The sequence below is a fragment of the Balaenoptera musculus genome, chromosome X (genome assembly GCF_009873245.2).
Source record: "Balaenoptera musculus isolate JJ_BM4_2016_0621 chromosome X, mBalMus1.pri.v3, whole genome shotgun sequence".
Taxonomy (NCBI): domain Eukaryota; kingdom Metazoa; phylum Chordata; class Mammalia; order Artiodactyla; family Balaenopteridae; genus Balaenoptera; species Balaenoptera musculus.
Window position 1 is genome coordinate 15493593 of NC_045806.1, and position 18188 is coordinate 15511780.

Here is an 18188-nt window from a genome sequence, read left to right on the forward strand (position 1 = left end):
TTAATGGGAAGACAGTTCTTTTGCTCCTGAGGGAAGGTAAGCTTGGATCAATAGCTGGGTCATTAGGATGGCTCAGAGCCTGCAGAACATATTTTATCAACAAGGACTTAAGGGTACTTTTCATGTGCCTGGAGCACTGCTTGATGCAAAAGGAATGAAACTGATGAGGTCTCTGTGCTTAAGGATCTCACAGAATCCATGCGGAGACATAATTATGTTCAAAGACCAGAAATCAATTAGTAGCTGTATCAAGGCCTTCAGGAAAAAGAGCATCCTGGGCCAGGGTGGTGAGGTGAGGACTTGTGGCCTGGATATGTGTGGCCTATATCAAAATCATAACACCACCAACAGCATTCACTATTTGCTAACTGCCTTCCGGGGGGGGGGAGGCAGGCAACATACTGGGCAGTAATCACAGGTGTTTATATCCCCATTTTACAGATAAGGGCATAGACTCAGAAAGGCTGGGAAACGGTTACACCTGTAGTTGAAGGAGGAGCTAGAGATTCAAACCCAGGTGTGACACAAGAACCAAGCTTGATCAGTTCTCCTTAAAGCCCCTTCCATCACAGTAATGAAGGGCAAGGATTTTCAACTTGGATTTTTAAAACACTTTGTAGAAGTAATTATAATATATTCCAAAGAGGAAGGCAAAAAAAAAAAAAATCACCCTCATTTGCCTGCCTACTTCTTCTTCAGTTCTTAGCTTGAACATCGTCTCTTCCAGGACTCCTCCCTGCTTCCCAAACTGGGCTAAGCTCCCAAAATAAGAACCACAGTCCTTCATGTGCAATTTCAAAAGCCAATATGCTCTGAAAATTTAAAGTGTTTTCATAATTTTGCAGCAAGCTCGTTTGGTGGCAAAAGGTGACCTGAACTGATGTGAAACTACTTTCAGTCTTTACTTTTCCTACTCAGTGTGAATCTTCTTATTCCAATGTGGAAAATAATAATGTGTTTGATTAAGGGTGCTGCCTAGACTTCACTGCAGTTACTAGAGAATATATATATATATTACCTTCCTAAAATCCAAACATTGCTGACTTGCAAACCACATCTGACCCCAGGAGTTTCAGACAACGGACTCTGGACCTATTCCCTACGCATAAATCTCACTGCACTACAAGTATTTATTCTTCTTTGTAGGCCCAGCACCTGACAGAGTGCCTTGCACATAACAGGTACACAATAAATATTTCCTGAATGAAGAAACAAGGCTGTGAAATTGGCTATAGGGAAAAGGGTCAGTGGCTTGGGAGTGACCATGGCTCCCAACTTGAAGGCCAGGCCTCTACCCTGGAAGGCCACTTCCTTCTCTGACATGGAGGTCCTATAAATAATTGCTGTTGATTGAGGGCAAACAACATAGCTGTTGTCTTCATTAGGAATAAAAATAGTCCAGTGGTCTTACATGATGGGCCCAGATATAACTTTAGCCGGGTAATACAAAACAGGAGACATTCCGTACCTCAGACCACATGGGCAGCTTCGAAGATCCCCTCCAACTTGGGAGAAGACCTGCGTTTGGGTCTAACCCTGCTACCTGCAGTAACCTTTCTGGCCTGCAGTTTTCTCATCTGTAAAATAGCAACCAGAGTAAGCCCTAAGACCCTCACAGGTGGGTCTCTAACAAGATAATTCAAGGGCAGAATAGCAGCAGTCGCCACACAGGCCGGAGTGGGATTCACACCTCAGGAGTTTCTTCACTCCTGTCTACTGTCCTCGCAGTCCAGAGCTCACCATCCTCATTCAGTGTGCTCTGTCCAACCTACACACACCTCCTTCCATCCAAAAGACGCAGAGTCAATGCAGAAAGACGCATTTTGTACCCAGGGCACCCAGGGGGCTCCTTCTATCTTCGATCCCAAACAGTGGTCAAAGAATCCTGTGAAGTGTAGCCGCACAGCCCTTAGGTCCCCTGGCTCGTAAAGTGGACGGGTGGGAATGGGGGTGGGGAGAAACCATCGGCCAGCAAGCACTGGATTTAAAGAGAAAACCTCTTAACTGCAAAGTCTCAGGACACGAGAGGGGACTGGGTAGGAGAATAAGGGCCTCGAGATGGCAGTTCGGGATGGTCCCTTCTTACCTGGTAACACAGGATTGTTTGCTGCACCAGCCGCGCGTATCCGTCTAAGCGGACCCCGGAATTGCTCCTGCTCCTCATCTCCGCGTTGCTCCGGGGCCTCGGCGCCCGACCTGCTGCAAGGAGGTGGGACGCCCGGGCTGCGGCCGCCGAGCGGGCCCGGTTCCCAAGCACTCACAGCCTCGGTCAGTTCCCGAGATGGAGCCCGGCGTTACAAGGTAGGGACTTTTTAAAATGACAGAACCAAACTATGATTGGAAAGCAAGCCAACTAGAGTTTCTTACTGCTGAAAGGCGCGGGGGCGGAGATAGGGGCTGGCGCTATGGCTGCCCCGCCTTGACCAGGCCCGTAGCGCTCCCGACGCTCGCGGGTCTCTGGCGGCCCCGCGGGAGAAGTGGGGAACTGAGTTCCGGGCGTGGGGCGACGACGCCCCCGCCGAGCCTTTTTTGTCTTCGGGCTGTCGTGAGGCGGCCTCGGGGCGGGCCGCGAACTCTATCCGACCCGCCTGCCGCAGCCCACTCGCAGCCCAGTCCCCGGCCGCGCCCCCGCCGCGGAACGGAACCCTCCGAGTCGCGGCCAGTGGGGGAAGGAAAACGAGGTGGCCCGCGAGAACAGCGGGGAACTTGGCTCCGGGAGGGAACGTCTGCGTCTCTGAGCCCCTTACCTCTCCGCCGGCCGCCGACCTCAGCTGGGGCTGTTGAAACAGGTCCTTCCGTCGCGGGCATCTGAACGCCCCGGACCCGCCCCCGGACCCGCCCCCGGCGCGGAGCCGAATCCGCGGAGCCGGGGCTGAGGCCCAGAACACCCCTAACACGCTCTGTCGCTGGCGGCCCCGCCCAGCCCTGAGATGAGCTTACAACCCCATCCCTGGCCCCGCCCTCTAGCCCCGCCCCTAGATCCGCCGCTGCGGGGCAGAAAGTTCGGAGTTGGGGAGATAAACGACTGGCCCCGGGCCGGGGACAAGGCTACCTTCCCAAGCGGCCGTGGGGAGGGCGCCGGGATGGGCTGCCAACTTCACCAGAGGTGGGAGATATAGGCCCGCCCACTGCGGCTGCCTGGGCGCCCCTCCGCGGGCCATAATAGTAGCTCTGCCCGCGCCCACGAGCGGAAGTAGAGTAGTGGGGCCCAGGGGGGAAGAGGAGAGGGGGCGACCGGGGCAGAGCAGGGTCCCCCAGCTGCCCCCCGCGCCTGCGGCCTCGCCACTAGTCACCTGGGAGAAGCTCACCGGGCCTGGCCTGCAGTCCATCTCCAGACCTACAACTTGAAACTCGGCATTACAGTTTCTCGTGGCCGATCATTACCCACAGTTTTTACAATCTTCTGCCCACTATTCATTTTCCACCAAAATCTGGTCCCATATTAATTCCAGAGGACAGCTCAGCTAATATCCTTAACTCAAGCCCTTTGCTAGTCTCCATGCATTTACTGTATGCTTGACCCAGTAGGCCTCCTCCTCCTCCTTGCCTATCTGAAGCCTGTCTTTGCTTTAAGGGCCTGCTCGGCTCTTTTCTATTAGCCCTCCCCATTCTCTGAATTCCCATAACAATTTCTTTAGTAAGAACTTAGATCTTGGAGTCAGTTCAAATTGAGTTCAAATTCCAGTTCTGCCATTTACAAGTGGTGCGAGCTTTGGGATGTTTTAGCTGTTTGATATTCAATGTTCTCATCTGTAAAATGGGGATAATAATAGCACCTACCTCCTAGGGTGACTTTGAACAAGAGGGTGAATATAAAGCACTTAGCACCATGCCTGGCTCATAGAAAAGTACTTCATAAATCATAGCTGGTTCCATCATCATTTGACAACAATGTACTGCCTCATATTGTTTTCATGTGAGGCATGTTTTTCTAACTGGATTGTAAGTTACTCATTGAAACAGTTTTGGTATCTCCTACCGTGCCTGGTACAGTGTTGAGCATGTAGTTGTAGCTAAATTAGTACTGAATGAATGAATGAATGAAAGAAAATAAGTCATGTTCAGCTGGGTCCCCTATGTATCATCCTTAACCAAGTTCATTTTCAAAATTCCACAACATAAATCTGTGTCACTCGACAAAAGCACCAAACCCACTATCTCACTTACTTTTTGTTTTCTTACTATTGGCTCTTACATAATGCAGCAATCCACGTGATGTGCCTCCATGCAAAATTTTCTATGGTCTAGGGGTAAATAAGACTAGACATTATCACCATTAAATCTCTTGGAATGTGAATATGTACTTTTACAGAACTCTCACATATACTGTATCTAAAAGCTGGGATTATTGCTTCCTTTCATTACTGCCTTTGTTCACAGTGAGTTCTTCTTCAAGAGTCCATTTTGCAGCCACGGGGGAAAATAACTGATGACCTTTACATATTACCTGACATTTCCATCCAGGATAGAAACATTTTCAGTCTCTTGATCTCATTCTTTGTAAATTCTGCTACACACATATACCCCTTTTGGTGTACAGCCAGCCTACATTCTTAGGCTTTGGTCTATGCTTTAATGTATATTATCATATAAGCTGTATTTTTCAATAAGCTTGAAATTCAGGGATAAAACCAAAAAGAAGGAAGGCTATTACTTTTTAGCTTTTAAATCTCCAAGCAAATTTCAGTGATTCTTTTTGGACTACAAGCTGTGCTATATAAAAATCAGACTCATATCTTAGAATTCTATGTCCCTGAGATATAAAACCTCCATATCTTGGTCGCTATATCCATGAAGCTGTTCTCTGGTTATGTCCCAATAGAAACCCATCTCCGAGTCATTTCTCAAATATTTGTTAAGAATCAGATATGGAATGTGATGGGGTATGCTGTTGTTTCTGAAGCTGATTCATGATCTTTATAAAGATGAAAGCCTGAAACCAAACCCTGAGGTAGCACCATGTATAACTTCTCTGACCCCAACCAGAGGGTCTGCCCCTTGTCCTGCCATGGGGGGCTTCTGCCAAGGAAGTTCCCAGGGAGCCACATGTCAGCATCCAAGGTGGAAACCAACAAATGTTTCTCTTGGAGGGTTCAGGTCTTTGACTCTAAAGAAAAGCACTCCATCTTTGACACAGAAGAGAGGGTCCGTTCTGAATCAATTTGCTGAAAATAGCCAATTTGCCAAATTATTTCTCTGACAATTTAATTTTAGTTGACTGGAGATCATTTTGGTTTTTATCACAATATTTTAAAGAATGCTGAATGTATCTCTGCTCCAGCTTCCTGCAGCTAGTTTGAGACTGAGAGGTAAAGAGAGAAACACCAGGGAGCATAAGGTTTCTTCACAGCGAGGTATATATCTATAAATACTTTATTTTATTTTTTTTTATTTATTTATTTTGGACTGCATTGGGTCTTCGTCACTGCGCGCAGGCTTTCTCTAGTTGTGGTGAGTGGGGGCTACTCTTCATTGCGGTGCGCGGGCTTCTCATTGTGGTGGCTTCTCTTGTTGCAGAGCACGGGCTCTAGGCGCTTGGGCTTCAGTAGTTGTGGCTCGCGGGCTCTGGAGTGTAGGCTCGGTAGCTGTGGCGCATGGGCTTAGTTGCTCCGTGGCATGTGGGATCTTCCCGGACCAGGGCTCGAACCCATGTCCCCTGCATTGGCAGGTGGATTCTCAACCACTGCGCCACCAGGGAAGTCCTATAAATATATTTAAAAGAACACATTCTGGAAGAATGTATTCAATTTTTGTCCACCCCAGCTTTTTGATGCTGTACCTAGAGACTGAGGCGAAAAGAAAAAAGGATATACTGCTAAGAATTCTTCCCGTTCGAGATGATGTTCTTATGTCCACTCAGTCTTGTCTTTCTCCTGTCCGTCCTTCAGACTCCAACCGCAGTAGCTAGGAGCTGAAGCAGAGACAAACTCAATAGTCCTTAAAATGCTCTTATGGAGACAAAGTGACAACGCGCTAGTCCATTTGATAAATTGCTTGTTCAGGAAATTAGCTCTTTGTGGAAATGACCTTCAACAAACTAACCTACCTCCTAGGTGACCTCGTTAGACACAATCCAGTATCTCCAATGAAGACATTTCACCCTTTTTACTGAGAACAATCATGATGCTGTTCATTGAAGTTAACAGAGTTACTTTGTGGGATTAATGAATGCAGTGTTTTGGGGAAAAAACAAAACAAAACAAAACAAATTCTCGAATGTTCTGTGAAAATACTCCTTCAAATACTGGCCACTGTTGTGATACCCCTTGCCTCCTCATATTGCCACCACCTTTGTCTCCTTCAGTAGGGTCTCAGATTGTGGGACCAATTTGAAAGCCAAAGGAGGATGCTTCTCAGGAACATTCTCTCTGTCCTGCCCCTTATCTGTCTGAAGTAAAAATACAGACGAGAATTTGGCTTAAGGACTGTAGCCAGACACAAAACACAGTAGGAAAAATAAGGGGTGGGAGGCAGGACCTAAAGGTTGTCAGACATTGTGTATCCTTTTGTGTACACTTTGTTTACATAATCTGCTTTGGGAGATTTGGTTTCTGATATCTCACCCCCAAATCTAGAGTATCTCACCACCTCTCTCATCAAATTAGTACTCAACATCTTTGAGGCAACTGAGCATCGTGGAAGGAGAGATTGCTCAGAGACCTCTTGTAGAGTTGAGGCCAGCTTTCCCCATTTGTGGCTCCTATATGCTAATCAGCTCCCCAGAAACCCCAATTCCGATCCTCACCTTCTTCAAATCCTACTGTTTGATGCTGAGGAAGCAGACACTTGGAGGGGATCCAAATCTGGGGCTTGTGTGAGCCAATGGCAACGTGCGTTAAAGAGATAATCTTGAAAGAGCAAGAGGAAAATGAAAAAGAGACCTCAGAAAGCAATCTCGGGAGGCAGGACAATGCTTGCTCTGACTTCACGGTCACAGCGTGCCTGCTGTCTGCCAAAGGATGCTACTGTCGAGTTGCCTTCATCAGGGTGGTCCTACCGCTTCCAAGCTCCACCACCAGGGAAAGAGATCACAAATGTTTTCCTTTTGTGAAAGTTCTCAAACTTAAAGGACTTAACTGCGAATTTATTTTGGCAATTTTAACATTTTTGTCAATTTTAATGTATAAATACAAGACAATTAAATAAATCGGAGAAGAAATATTGCAAAGACAAATCAGCACTCACAGAAGTGTATTACATTATTACTGTGGTTAGTCTGGGATACAACATTCACTTAAAATATATGCAAGGGAACCTTAGTGAAAGACCTAACTAAAGGTTTTTGAAATGTTCCTAATAAGGACATACTTGAGGCACTGCTCAAGCAGTTGTAGGTAGGAAGCAAGATAGACTCGCTATGACTAGGAGCAATCAGGGTTTGATACATATGGAAACAATAGCATTGCAGGATAGTTCACTGTTCCCAATAGCTGCTCCCCCTTGTCACTATACACTCATCAAGACAATTCTTTTAAAAAAATAATTATAGCTCTGGCTGGGCCAGAGTGTACCAGTCATAGCAATCAACAAAGTACCATGCAGTTGCTTTTTAAAGAACAGCAATACGATTTTTTTAAATGTACATCTCTTTTAAAAAGTAATCCTACTCTACTCCCCTTTTCTGAAAGGCTCTGGGGATTTGAGAAGTGGCAGTGTGTGTATCTCTTCCACATTCACGATTTTTCTACCATATGGTCTAGATTACAGTTCCTTCCCTCTCTGTGACCAAGGTATTAAGCTAAACATCTTGGTGCAGCTTCCATAATCTGATGATTAGGGAAGAGGTCAGGAGATGTGTGTCGGTATTGGATGCTATGTACGGTTGTACAGGTGGTACCCTGAACAACGGTGCACCCAAGAGGGTGAGTGGGGCTAAAATATGGCCCTCATTCTGTTTGCCAAATCATGAGCCCATGGGGCTGTGTCTGCCCAGTGGCGGCACCTTTTTCTAACTCACTCCAAGGCACTGTATGAGCTAACTGTGGCACTATCTGCTTACATTTTTCCAGTCTGGCTGGCGTCATTATTTCTTGATTTCAGTGAAGTTCCTGTATTTCACATCCCATATAAGCTCCAAAAGGAGCTTTAGAGTTCACTGAATCAGCAAGGATTTTCTGAATTATCACATTAGACACAACAACACAACCGTGATTCTACAAAGAAAGAAATTTACACAGTAGAAAATAAATACCAAAAATGTAGAAGTAAGATTTTTGACATGTGGGTCACTAGAATTTAGCTTATTTACAACAAAGGCATGCACAACGAAACTCACCAACAGGCTGAAGTCAACAGTGGCTTTATATAATGTTATCAAAGATAACTTAGCATCTTTAACTGGGGCTGGAAATGAACTACTTTGATTTTTTAAAAACAAGTCTTATTCTTAGTGTGTTGTTTAAAACCAGTCTTCTTTTAAAATGAAGGATAAAAAACCAAATCACAAATGTCTAAGAACCATGGTATAATGTCTTGGTTTCCTGTTCCAATAGCAACCATTGCCCTCAATTAGCTTATGCTCCTCCAGAAGTTGCTGAGTATAAAATTAGTTGATTTTCATACAACTCACATTGTGTAAAAAGTAAGATTGGACATTTTCACACTGTCAAGCAACATGCTTTGATTTTAGGAAAAGGAATCACATTTGCTCAATAAAGTGTAAGCTTCCCCGCTTTGAAGTCCTTCTTAGAGCGATACGGTTTTTACCATTGCAGGAATCTTCTTTCTCATTAAACATGTGCTGTTTTCCAGTGAAATCATGGAGGCACACATCTCCATTCTGAAGACTGAAAGAAAAACCATTCTTCTCTGTAGAAGCATTCGCTGTATGAGGAAAAACAAAATCAGCATCATGAAGTATCCACAGAAAGCATTTTCAAAATAAACAAACGTCACTTTATTCTTAAGTATGCACATGTAGAGCATGTCTTTTTTTTAAAAAAATAGGTCTGATATATTGTCATATTTTATTTACTTTTCATTCCTTTCCTAAGACCACTCAAAGTAGGCAAAACAAATTGGAGAATGATTCAGAAACCAGCTCTCTATGGCAGCTTTTTTTAAATGAAACGGTCAAAATATGAAGCAAAGCAATGTTTTTGATTTTAAAAGGCCCATTTCCTAACTCTGGTTGAACATATATTGCCTTCAAGTAGTAGCGTATGTGTAATATAACTTAAGGTAATATTCTGGTCTCTCCCAAAGGTTAACAGAGATCCCTCACAAGGTTCTCGGTTCCCTAAGATTCCTATAAAGTAAAACTTTGTACCAGAGAAACCCAGAGTGACAACAGTCCTGGCAAGAAAAAAAATCATCTCTCATACACTAAACCAGCCCCTCTGACTAAATCAGGATAAGACTGATTCCCAGGAGGAAACAACAGGGTCCAACCTCAGAGTCCAGGCCAGGGAGCAGGTGGGCCTCCCCAACCACAGGCAGGCCCTGAATTTTGTGTGTGTGTGTGTGTGTGTGTGTGTGTGTGTGTGTGTGTGTGTGTGTGTGTGTGTGTGTGTGTGTGTGTGTGTTGGCGGGGGTGGGGTGTGCACAGCTGCTGAGATCCTCTAGCTCCTTGGCACCATCTTTTTGACCGTTACACCATTTGAAGACAATGTAGAAAGCTGAATAATAAGCCCAACTGTTAGTTCGTGCCATAATTATACTAATAATGATAGTGCTGAGAACTTTATAAGAATTATCTCATTTACTACCCTACGGGATGAGTGCTATTATTATCCCCATTTCACAGACGATGGAACAAAGGTGTCAGAAAGTAAGTGCTTTGCTTAAGGTTACATGGCTCAGAAGCGAAAGAGTCAACATGTGATGTCTCTTCCAAACTGTGAGCTTGGGGCCCTGTGTACTGAGTGAGATGGCTGCTAGCAGCCAGGCGTCCAAGGCATAACTGAAATATGTAGTATTCACCCACACTAGGTGATGGATGTGGTGATGGATGGATCTCTGCGCACAGAGACGGGCAAGTGACTGTCTGAGGCTGCTGTTCGGATTTAGGCATTTTGGTTTGAGGACATTCTTGTGCAGGAACAATTTGTCCTGGTATAATAAACAAACCGTTAAACTTCCAGCTTCTTTTTCTGTCATCCATGCCAGATCCTGATGTGCAGACTGAGGAGTCAGGGATGTCTATCTGATGTCCAGGTTATGTGGTATTAAACACGTGGCCATTTTGGTGGCCTAAAATGTACCCCACCCTCACTGTCAGCCATGGAAAATAGCTGTGCGAAATCAGCCACGTCAAACGGTTGTACAAAATGTGCTGCCTCCATTCAATCTGATTCTCCGAAGGATGGCAACATATTGGTAGGCTAGGCAAGTGAGGCTTCATCTCTGAGTTCCTTTTAGAATATGGAAAAATCTGGTTTTAAGAGCCCCAAACACTTCTATCCAAACCAGTAGGCTTGACTGATATGTTGTGATTCTTAGGGATCTTTTTTTTCTTAATTTTATTTATTTATTTATTTATGGCTGTGTTGGGTCCTCGCTTCTGTGCGAGGGCTTTCCCTAGTTGCGGCAAGTGGGGGCCACTGTTCATCGCGGCGCACGGGCCTCTGATTATCGCGGCCTCTCTTGTCACGGAGCACAGGCTCCAGACGCGCAGGCTCGGCAATTGTGGCTCACGGGCCCAGTCGCTCTGAGGCACGCGGGATCTTCCCAGACCAGGGCTCGAACCCGTGTCCCCTGCACTGGCAGGCAGACTCCCAACCACTGCGCCACCAGGGAAGCCCTCTTAGGGATCTTGATGACTCAGCTCACAGCTCTGATTTCTCTACTTTGAACTCGGTTTCTCCCACTAACTTAGGAATCAGCATTGCCTGCCACTGCCTCTACTGTGTTTACCTGCACTGAGTCACTCCCGCTATAGCTACTTGGCAAAGAGCCCAGCTCTCCCTCTGGTATCTACAATAAAGAGCTAAGGCCCCATGGCAACTGTTTCTCATCTGATATGGCAATGGTTCTCAACAACCGGGGGGTGGGGGTGTTTTATTCCCCAGGGAACATTTCACAATACTGGAAGATATTTTTAGTTGTCACAGCTGTGGGGGGTGAGCGGCTGGGTGCTACTGGTACCTGGTGGGTGGAGACCAGGGGTGCTGCTAGACACTCTCAAATGCACAGAACAGGCCCCACAACAGAGAGATATCTAGCCCCAAATGTTAACTGTGCCGAGGTTGAGAAACCTTGATTTAGAGGCCTCCTCTTGTATTTTATTTTATTTATTTAAAAAAAGTTTTTTAAATTAATTAGTTTATTTTTGGCTGCATTGGGTCTTCGTTGCTGCGTGTGGGCTTTCTCTATTGCAGCGAGCGGGGGCTACACTTTGTTGTGGTGTGCGGGCTTCTCATTGCGGTGGCTTCTCTTGTTGTGGAGCACGGGCTCTAGGCACACGGGCTTCAGTAGTTGTGGCACGCGGGCTCAGTAGTTGTGGCTCGCGGGCTCTAGAGCACAGGCTCAGTAGTTGTGGTGCACAGGCTTAGTTGCTCCGCGGCATGTGGGATCCTCCCGGACCAGGGCTCGAACCCGTGTCCCCGGCATTGGCAGGTGGATTCTTAACCACTGCGCCACCAGGGAAGCCCCTCCTCTTGTATCTTAAAAGTCTATACAAACCAGTAGGACCTCCCATCTTTGGGAGGCTAGAAAATTATCTGGTAAGTATATGAACCTTCTCACAAATTTATCTGAATTTGTCATGCAAATAACTAATATTCTAAAATGATAAGTAAAGGCAAATTCTCCAGGAAAGGAGAAAGCATACCAGCAGAATTTAAGTTTTTATAAAAATGCAAAAGACATATTAAGAAGCCAAAGAAGAGAGAAACAGATAAGTTTTTATGAGTAATGAACTGCCCAGTCTTATGAAAGAAAGAAAACGTAATGGAAGTTCTAGCTAGAAATGTCAGAATTAATGAGTAAAGGAGGCACAGCAGCAATGATCTGTACGTATACTGGAGACATATATAGTCACCAATACAGGTCACAATTCATCTTTCAGTATTTGATATATTCATGGGGATTTGGGCACTGTCACAAGGCAGCCACACTGTGGAAAAGAATGAACAAACATGACAAGCAAAAAATAGGAAGGTTTAAAAGTGTTGAAGATGTGTATAATTATAGATATACTAAAAAATTGATATAGTCTTACTGACTATTTTAGGTACTGCTTGCACAGAAATAGCATAGGACTGAAGTCTTTGGGCAATACTTAAGTCAGGATTTGCCACATTAAAACTTTTAGGTCATCATCAATTCCCATCGTGAAAAATTAAATCTTTAAAAAAAACAACCCCTAAATATTAAAAAAAAAACTGCTCTAAAACGAATGAACTTGGATTAATAAACTTTCTCTTTTATAAGGGAACCACATTTTGATCCACTAGTCATACATGTAATTATACACTTTGCTTAGCAAAAATGCCATTAAAGGACAAAAGTGCTTTAATACAACAAACACTAGCTTGAGAAATACTATATTGAGACATACGTACCGTTTCCGCTCGTGAGTCCTGAGCAATCATTATTCACTAGCAGCGTGGTGGACTGGGTAGAATTACTGTTTGACTGTAAGGAATTTGAAGAGCTCGAGACTCCTTGGTTTACAGTCTGCTTCTTTAAACCATTAGTAGCAGTTTTACTCCAGTCTACAGTAGGGTAAGCATTACAGAAAAACAGGGCAGAATGTTGAAACTCAGATGCAGGAGACAGGTCACAGCCTAACTCGTTCTAAGCAACTGATCTCTCGCTTCCAGATCTTACAGAGAATCCCACATTTCACAGGTTGGTGTGATAAAATGTATTTTCATTTAAGACTGTATACATTCGTCCTTTAAATGACTGCCTGGTTAAAAGTAACCTATGTTCTCTGGGAACTAAAGGCCAAGCTAATTTGATTGTGTCTATAAATATCCACTGAATTAGGTAATATTTCAGAGCCAAGGACTGTCTTCACAAGAACACAAATCGACCTGCCGTGATGACTAATGGCTCTTCAATCCAGGCAAATGATGGAACTCTAGGTACTACCATTTTCCAATCTTGTGCAACCAGATCTTTGCAATACCGCAAAGTCTGTATTCATGGGTAATTTTTATGCAAAAGGAATTTAGGTTTTCAAAGAGTACTTCATTTTTCTTATTTTCTTAAAAATGAGCTATTTGCTCCATAACCCAGCAGGGCATAGCTGAAAACAACTTCAAAATAACCAAATGTATGCTAAGGCTTATATATAAAGTCTGGCCCAATAACAAATAAATGAAGTCACTGACAACCAGGACCTGTGGAAAAAAGGTTGAGTCAAGACTTAAAAAGTTAGGAAGGTAAATATTAAAAATTTCTTTGGACAAATGGAAAGCATGCACTCAAAAGGAAATGAATTCTAAAAATTTCACTGTTGCTTCGTTCAAGAAGCAGCCAGGCCACTAATTCTATTGCTCACTAAGTTCCCAGATGTGAATAATTGGTTTTTAATTCACTAGGTTTTTTTTCCTAATGTTTACAATGGATATTTTGTGTTGAGCAGGCTCCATTCATTGATTTCCGGATCCGATATTCCTTTGGCATTAAATGCTTTGGATCTTAACTTATACAATCTTTTCCTCAAGCTTTAAGAGGAGAAAAAGTAAGGTAAATCTTTACCAGAATTTTCAGCCAGTCGTAACTTTCCACAACACAGATACCGCCTCCACTGCTTTCTGACATTCTCTTTTGCTACACAGTAAAAGATGAATATGAAAAATCCTATGGGGAGGGGGGAAAAAACATAACACAATGAATTCCAAACTAAGACTTGAATGTCATGAGCTTACTCTGCACAAAAGATAAAATCTTTGGAAGCGGGCTTCCCTGGTGGCGCAGTGGTTGAGAATCTGCCTGCCAGTGCAGGGGACACGGGTTCGAGCCCTGGTCTGGGAAGAGCCCACATGCCGCGGAGCAACTAGGCCCATGAGCCACAACTACTGAGCCTGCGCGTCTGGAGCCTGTGCTCCGCAACAAGAGAGGCCGCGATAGTGAGAGGCCCGCGCACCGCGATGAAGAGTGGCCCCCGCTCGCCGCAACTAGAGAAAGCCCTCGCACAGAAACGAAGACCCAACACAGCCAAAAATAAATAAATAAATAAATAAATAATTAAAAAATAAAAAGCTACAGAGGCATACAGTATTTAAAAAAAAAAAAAAAATCTTTGGCAGCCATAGGCAAAATGAAATTTTGCAGATTGAAAATAAAGCCCAAAGTCCTGGGAAAGTTTGCTATCGAAAGGCACCCTGGGAGGACTCTCTTTGTAAGATTAAAAAAATACTTATAAAAAGAATATCACTTCATATGTCCAAAATTAAACTCATCGTCTCACCTCTCACCTCCTGTCATTGGCCTTCCCTATCTTTGGAAATACGAGCCATCTACCCAGGATGCCAGCTCAGACCTAGGCTCTGCCAACTAAAGCATGTTGCTGGCCATCCAGCTCTACAAGGATTGAGTCATGAGCCGCTGCAGTCGCTGACCTTCAACACACCCTGAAAGGAGTTCAGGATGGAGATCAGGCATGAGGTGCTCTGTGCTCTGGGAAAACTGGTAGAAAAGGCCTTCGGATAGTTAGGTATTTTCAGGAGAAAATTTTATGAACCCAGTTTCTTGCATCTTCCCACACTTAGGAAAGCACCAAAAGCGTTAGCTAAGATATCTGTGCCTTGTGACAAGCAGTAACCTTCTGCCGAGATGTGTGCTTGACTGTACGTACCCCTTCTCCAAACTCACACATGTGCTGACCTCCCACCTCACCTCTTCAGAGCAGTTCTTCAGAGCTTTCTGAGCGGCTGTCTCCCGGACTATAGTCCCCCAAAGAAAACTGAAACTCACAGCTCTCACATTGTGCTTTTTTTTTTTTTTTAAATATTTATTTATTTGGCTGTACCAGGGCTTAGTTGCGGCATGTGGGATCTAGTTCCCTGACCAGGGATTGAACCCAGGCCCCCTGCATCGGGAGTGCTGAGTCTTAACCACTGGGCCACCAGGGAAGTCCCTGTGCTATTTTAATTTCAGTCCACAGCTCCTACCTCCCCGTCCCTCCATATGCGTAATCGATTTCCAAGTTCTGTCAAATGCCGTCTCCTCCTTTGTCTCACATCCCTCGCTCCTCCTCTCCAGTCCACAGCCACATCCCTTCCCTGGGCCTTCCCCTCTTCCTCCGAAGCCTGGGGCACTGCAGCCATAGCCTTGTCTACCTTCCAGCCTCCCTGTGACAGGCTCAAGGAAATTCTCCAGTGGTGTCCTGGCCACAAAGAGAGCAACACTACAGACCTGAAGAGGCCCTCAGGCTCTGCCTCCACCCCCCACTGCATGCAGGTGCAGGGCTCCCCACACAGTCCCCTCACTACCACTCCCCAAGGGTTTGAACGCAAACAAATATTAGCAGAATGAATGGGCGAATTGAGTTCTCCTTCTCCCCAGCCCCCAATCTATCTACTTTAAAACCTTCATGTTAAAATATCAGGTTTGCTTCTAGTAAGGTACACGTGCCCAGCCTAAAGACTGATATCTCGAGTACTGCACACCTTTGTCCACCTGCCACCCTGGGCAGCTACACTTGGTTGCATTAGGGGAGAGATCAAAACGGGGGTACCCAAGGCCCAAATCAGAACCTGTACACATCTCTCCTTTTATCAACCCCAAAGCCCTGTGAATTAGGCTTTAGTTCCCTTTTATAAATGAAACAATACATTCTTTCTGTCCACTCATATTCTAATGAGAAGTCATTCTAGGGAAATGAAAAAGAGGCAGGTTCAGTTTCCACAGTAAATATGTGAGGGTAGGTACCTTGCTTTCATGTTTACGATTAGTGTGATTTGGGCATATATGTTTTCTCTTTAAAATAAGTGTCTCTTACTTTTAGCATGCCATTGTTGGCAAATAAAACTTTTCTAAGTAGTCCAACACCTGGATATACCAGTTCAGGAACTGTACATTGTAGGTAAAAATGAACAACTGTATGTAACCAGCAAGCACATTAACTGGCTTCCTCGAAATAAAATAAGAACCGGTAGCCAAATTAGCCATTTGAATTCAATCTCAGGTTAATGAACTATATTGCCTGAAAGAACTACAGGAGAATGCTATGGGAGCTAAAAGCCACCAGGAAAAGATGAAAACGAGTGGATGAGAATGCAATTAAAAGGCATCCCCACAGAGGATTTGGAATAAAAGGAAACCAAGGGACACGAATGATTGTTATTGTAACGTAAACTTATTAGCCTGCTCTGCTTTTAATGCCAAAGTGCGTCCATGAACAATTAATCACAGCTGGGACTTCCCTGGTGGCACAGTGGTTAAGAATCTGCCTGCCAATGCAGGGGACATGGGTTCGATCCCTGGTCTGGGAAGATCCCACATGCTGTGGAGCAACTAAGCCTGTGCGCCACAACTACTGAGCCTGCACTCTAGAGCCCGCGAGACACAACTACTGAGCCCACGTGCCACAACTACTGAGCCTGCACTCTAGAGCCCGTGCTCCGCAACAAGAGAAGCCACTGCAATGAGAAGCCCGGGCACAGCAACGAACAGTAGCCCCCGCTCGCCGCAACTAGAGAAAGCCCGCACGCAGCCACGAAGACCCAACGCAACCAAAAAAAAAAAAAAAAAATTGAAAAATAATTAATCACAGCTGACAACTCTTTTATAATGCTGATCTAAAAGAATGAGAAATTTGCTTTCCTAAAGAATACAATGAGACCAAAGGAAAAAAAAAAAAGAATACAATGGAAGAGGGTTCCCAAATGACTGCGGCTGGGCTTCATTAACAAAGGGGAAGCTCCGAGGTCAAGGGTCACACACAGAGCCTGCCCTTCCCGCTGCATGTCAGGGCAGAGCAACTGTGCGGGATTAAGCACTGGGCCAGGCTGCTACCATTGACTTCACATTTATCATTGTCTTCAAATCAAACACAGACCTAGGAGGTCAGAGTGGTGAGACCTCACGGGGACATTTATGGGTATGTGCACTTTTCTGTATGCATGTTCTACTTCAATAAAAAAGTTAAAGGAAAAAAAGGTAAGGAACCAGGTGAAGGAAGAGTGATTGACTCTCCCAGAAACAGTTCCTGGTAGGTTCCCCTTGATATGTTTATTCCCTCCCAGGAGGTAGTGATGGATAAGGAGGAAAAAAGGAGCACTTCTTGAATTTAGTGAATTTAGCCTTTCTTCCAAGGCTCTCAGAGCACCCTTTCTCAAAGTTAAATCTGTTTTTCAATGATTATATCTTAAGCTACTAAGTAAGCCACTTTGCAGATACTCTAACTTTTAGTAGCAATATTTTTCAGTTGGACTGGGTCATTCAGTGTGTATTTAGTGCTGTAGAGCTTACCTTGTAAGGTGTTAAAGATGGCAAAGAGATACATGAAGGTGACATTAACTGGTCCCCAGGCAAAGAAGGCAAAGCCCCAAGTAATTCCTAGTAAAAACGTAAGGCCAGCGACGCTCCTGAGATCTTGAATACTGGTTTTTCGCTGGGCTCCCAGTTGCTTCTTCTTTTTAATTCGACAAAGTTGAACCAGGACCACAATGAACATGCTGACGTTCAGCAAAAATATCACACAGAAATATCCCACAACCGTAATATAGAATACAGCATTGCTGTTGATCCAGCAACTGGAATTGGGGCGAAAAACCAGGGAAAACATATTATGGTTTTTTTGCTGAAATATGGTTCAAAATGATAACAATGAATCTATATTGTTTTACTGAAACATTTTCCTACAATTACAAGAGAAAAAAAAAGATAAAACGTCTGATCTCCACAGCCATTTATAGCTCTAGGGGAAAAACTCCAAGAGGGTTTATTTTAGGACACTTGGTGATTGAAAGTATTTAAAAACTATTCTCTGAAAACATTAAAAGATTTTATCCCCCTTAGATCCTAGTAACTCTATTCCATGAGTCTTTACTAATATAGTGTAGCTGGTATTTTATTTTTATCAGAGGCTTATAAAAGTATTTTCGAAATACTTTCTCCTAATTCATTTTTTTAATACTTACATAGTAGCATGGCTTTTCTAACTAGCTGATCTCATTACATATATAACTGCAAAGTCTGCTGTAAATGTTACTGGATTTTATTAGGATGAGAGCCAGTTGATATGCTGATTAGAGACTCCATTTTCTTGGAGAATTCTGCTTTCCAGTTCA

At 44.3% G+C, this 18188-nt stretch overlaps 2 protein-coding genes across 21 annotated transcripts in view; both read right to left on the reverse strand.

The window, feature by feature from the left end:
* The window catches only part of PHKA2 (phosphorylase kinase regulatory subunit alpha 2), an 84334-nt gene extending 81529 nt beyond the window's left edge, over positions 1-2805 (reverse strand). For all 6 annotated transcript variants that reach the window (XM_036839695.1, XM_036839697.1, XM_036839699.1 and 3 more), the window contains exon 1: positions 2087-2805. In XM_036839695.1, coding sequence (XP_036695590.1) covers positions 2087-2164 — 78 coding nt within the window. In that variant the 5' untranslated portion in view covers positions 2165-2805. The remainder of the gene's footprint in view (positions 1-2086) is intronic.
* Positions 2806-7076: 4271 nt separating this feature from the next.
* ADGRG2 (adhesion G protein-coupled receptor G2) overlaps positions 7077-18188 on the reverse strand; it is a 142415-nt gene continuing 131303 nt past the window's right edge. For 6 of the 15 annotated variants that reach the window (XM_036840816.1, XM_036840815.1, XM_036840813.1 and 3 more), the window contains 4 exons: positions 17368-17651; positions 13651-13752; positions 12504-12656; positions 7077-8823 (listed from right to left, as the gene is read on the reverse strand). In XM_036840816.1, coding sequence (XP_036696711.1) covers positions 8639-8823; positions 12504-12656; positions 13651-13752; positions 17368-17651 — 724 coding nt within the window. In that variant the 3' untranslated portion in view covers positions 7077-8638. The remainder of the gene's footprint in view (positions 8824-12503; positions 12657-13650; positions 13753-17367; positions 17652-18188) is intronic. The other 9 variants (XM_036840818.1, XM_036840812.1, XM_036840811.1 and 6 more) reach the window with 2 other exon arrangements.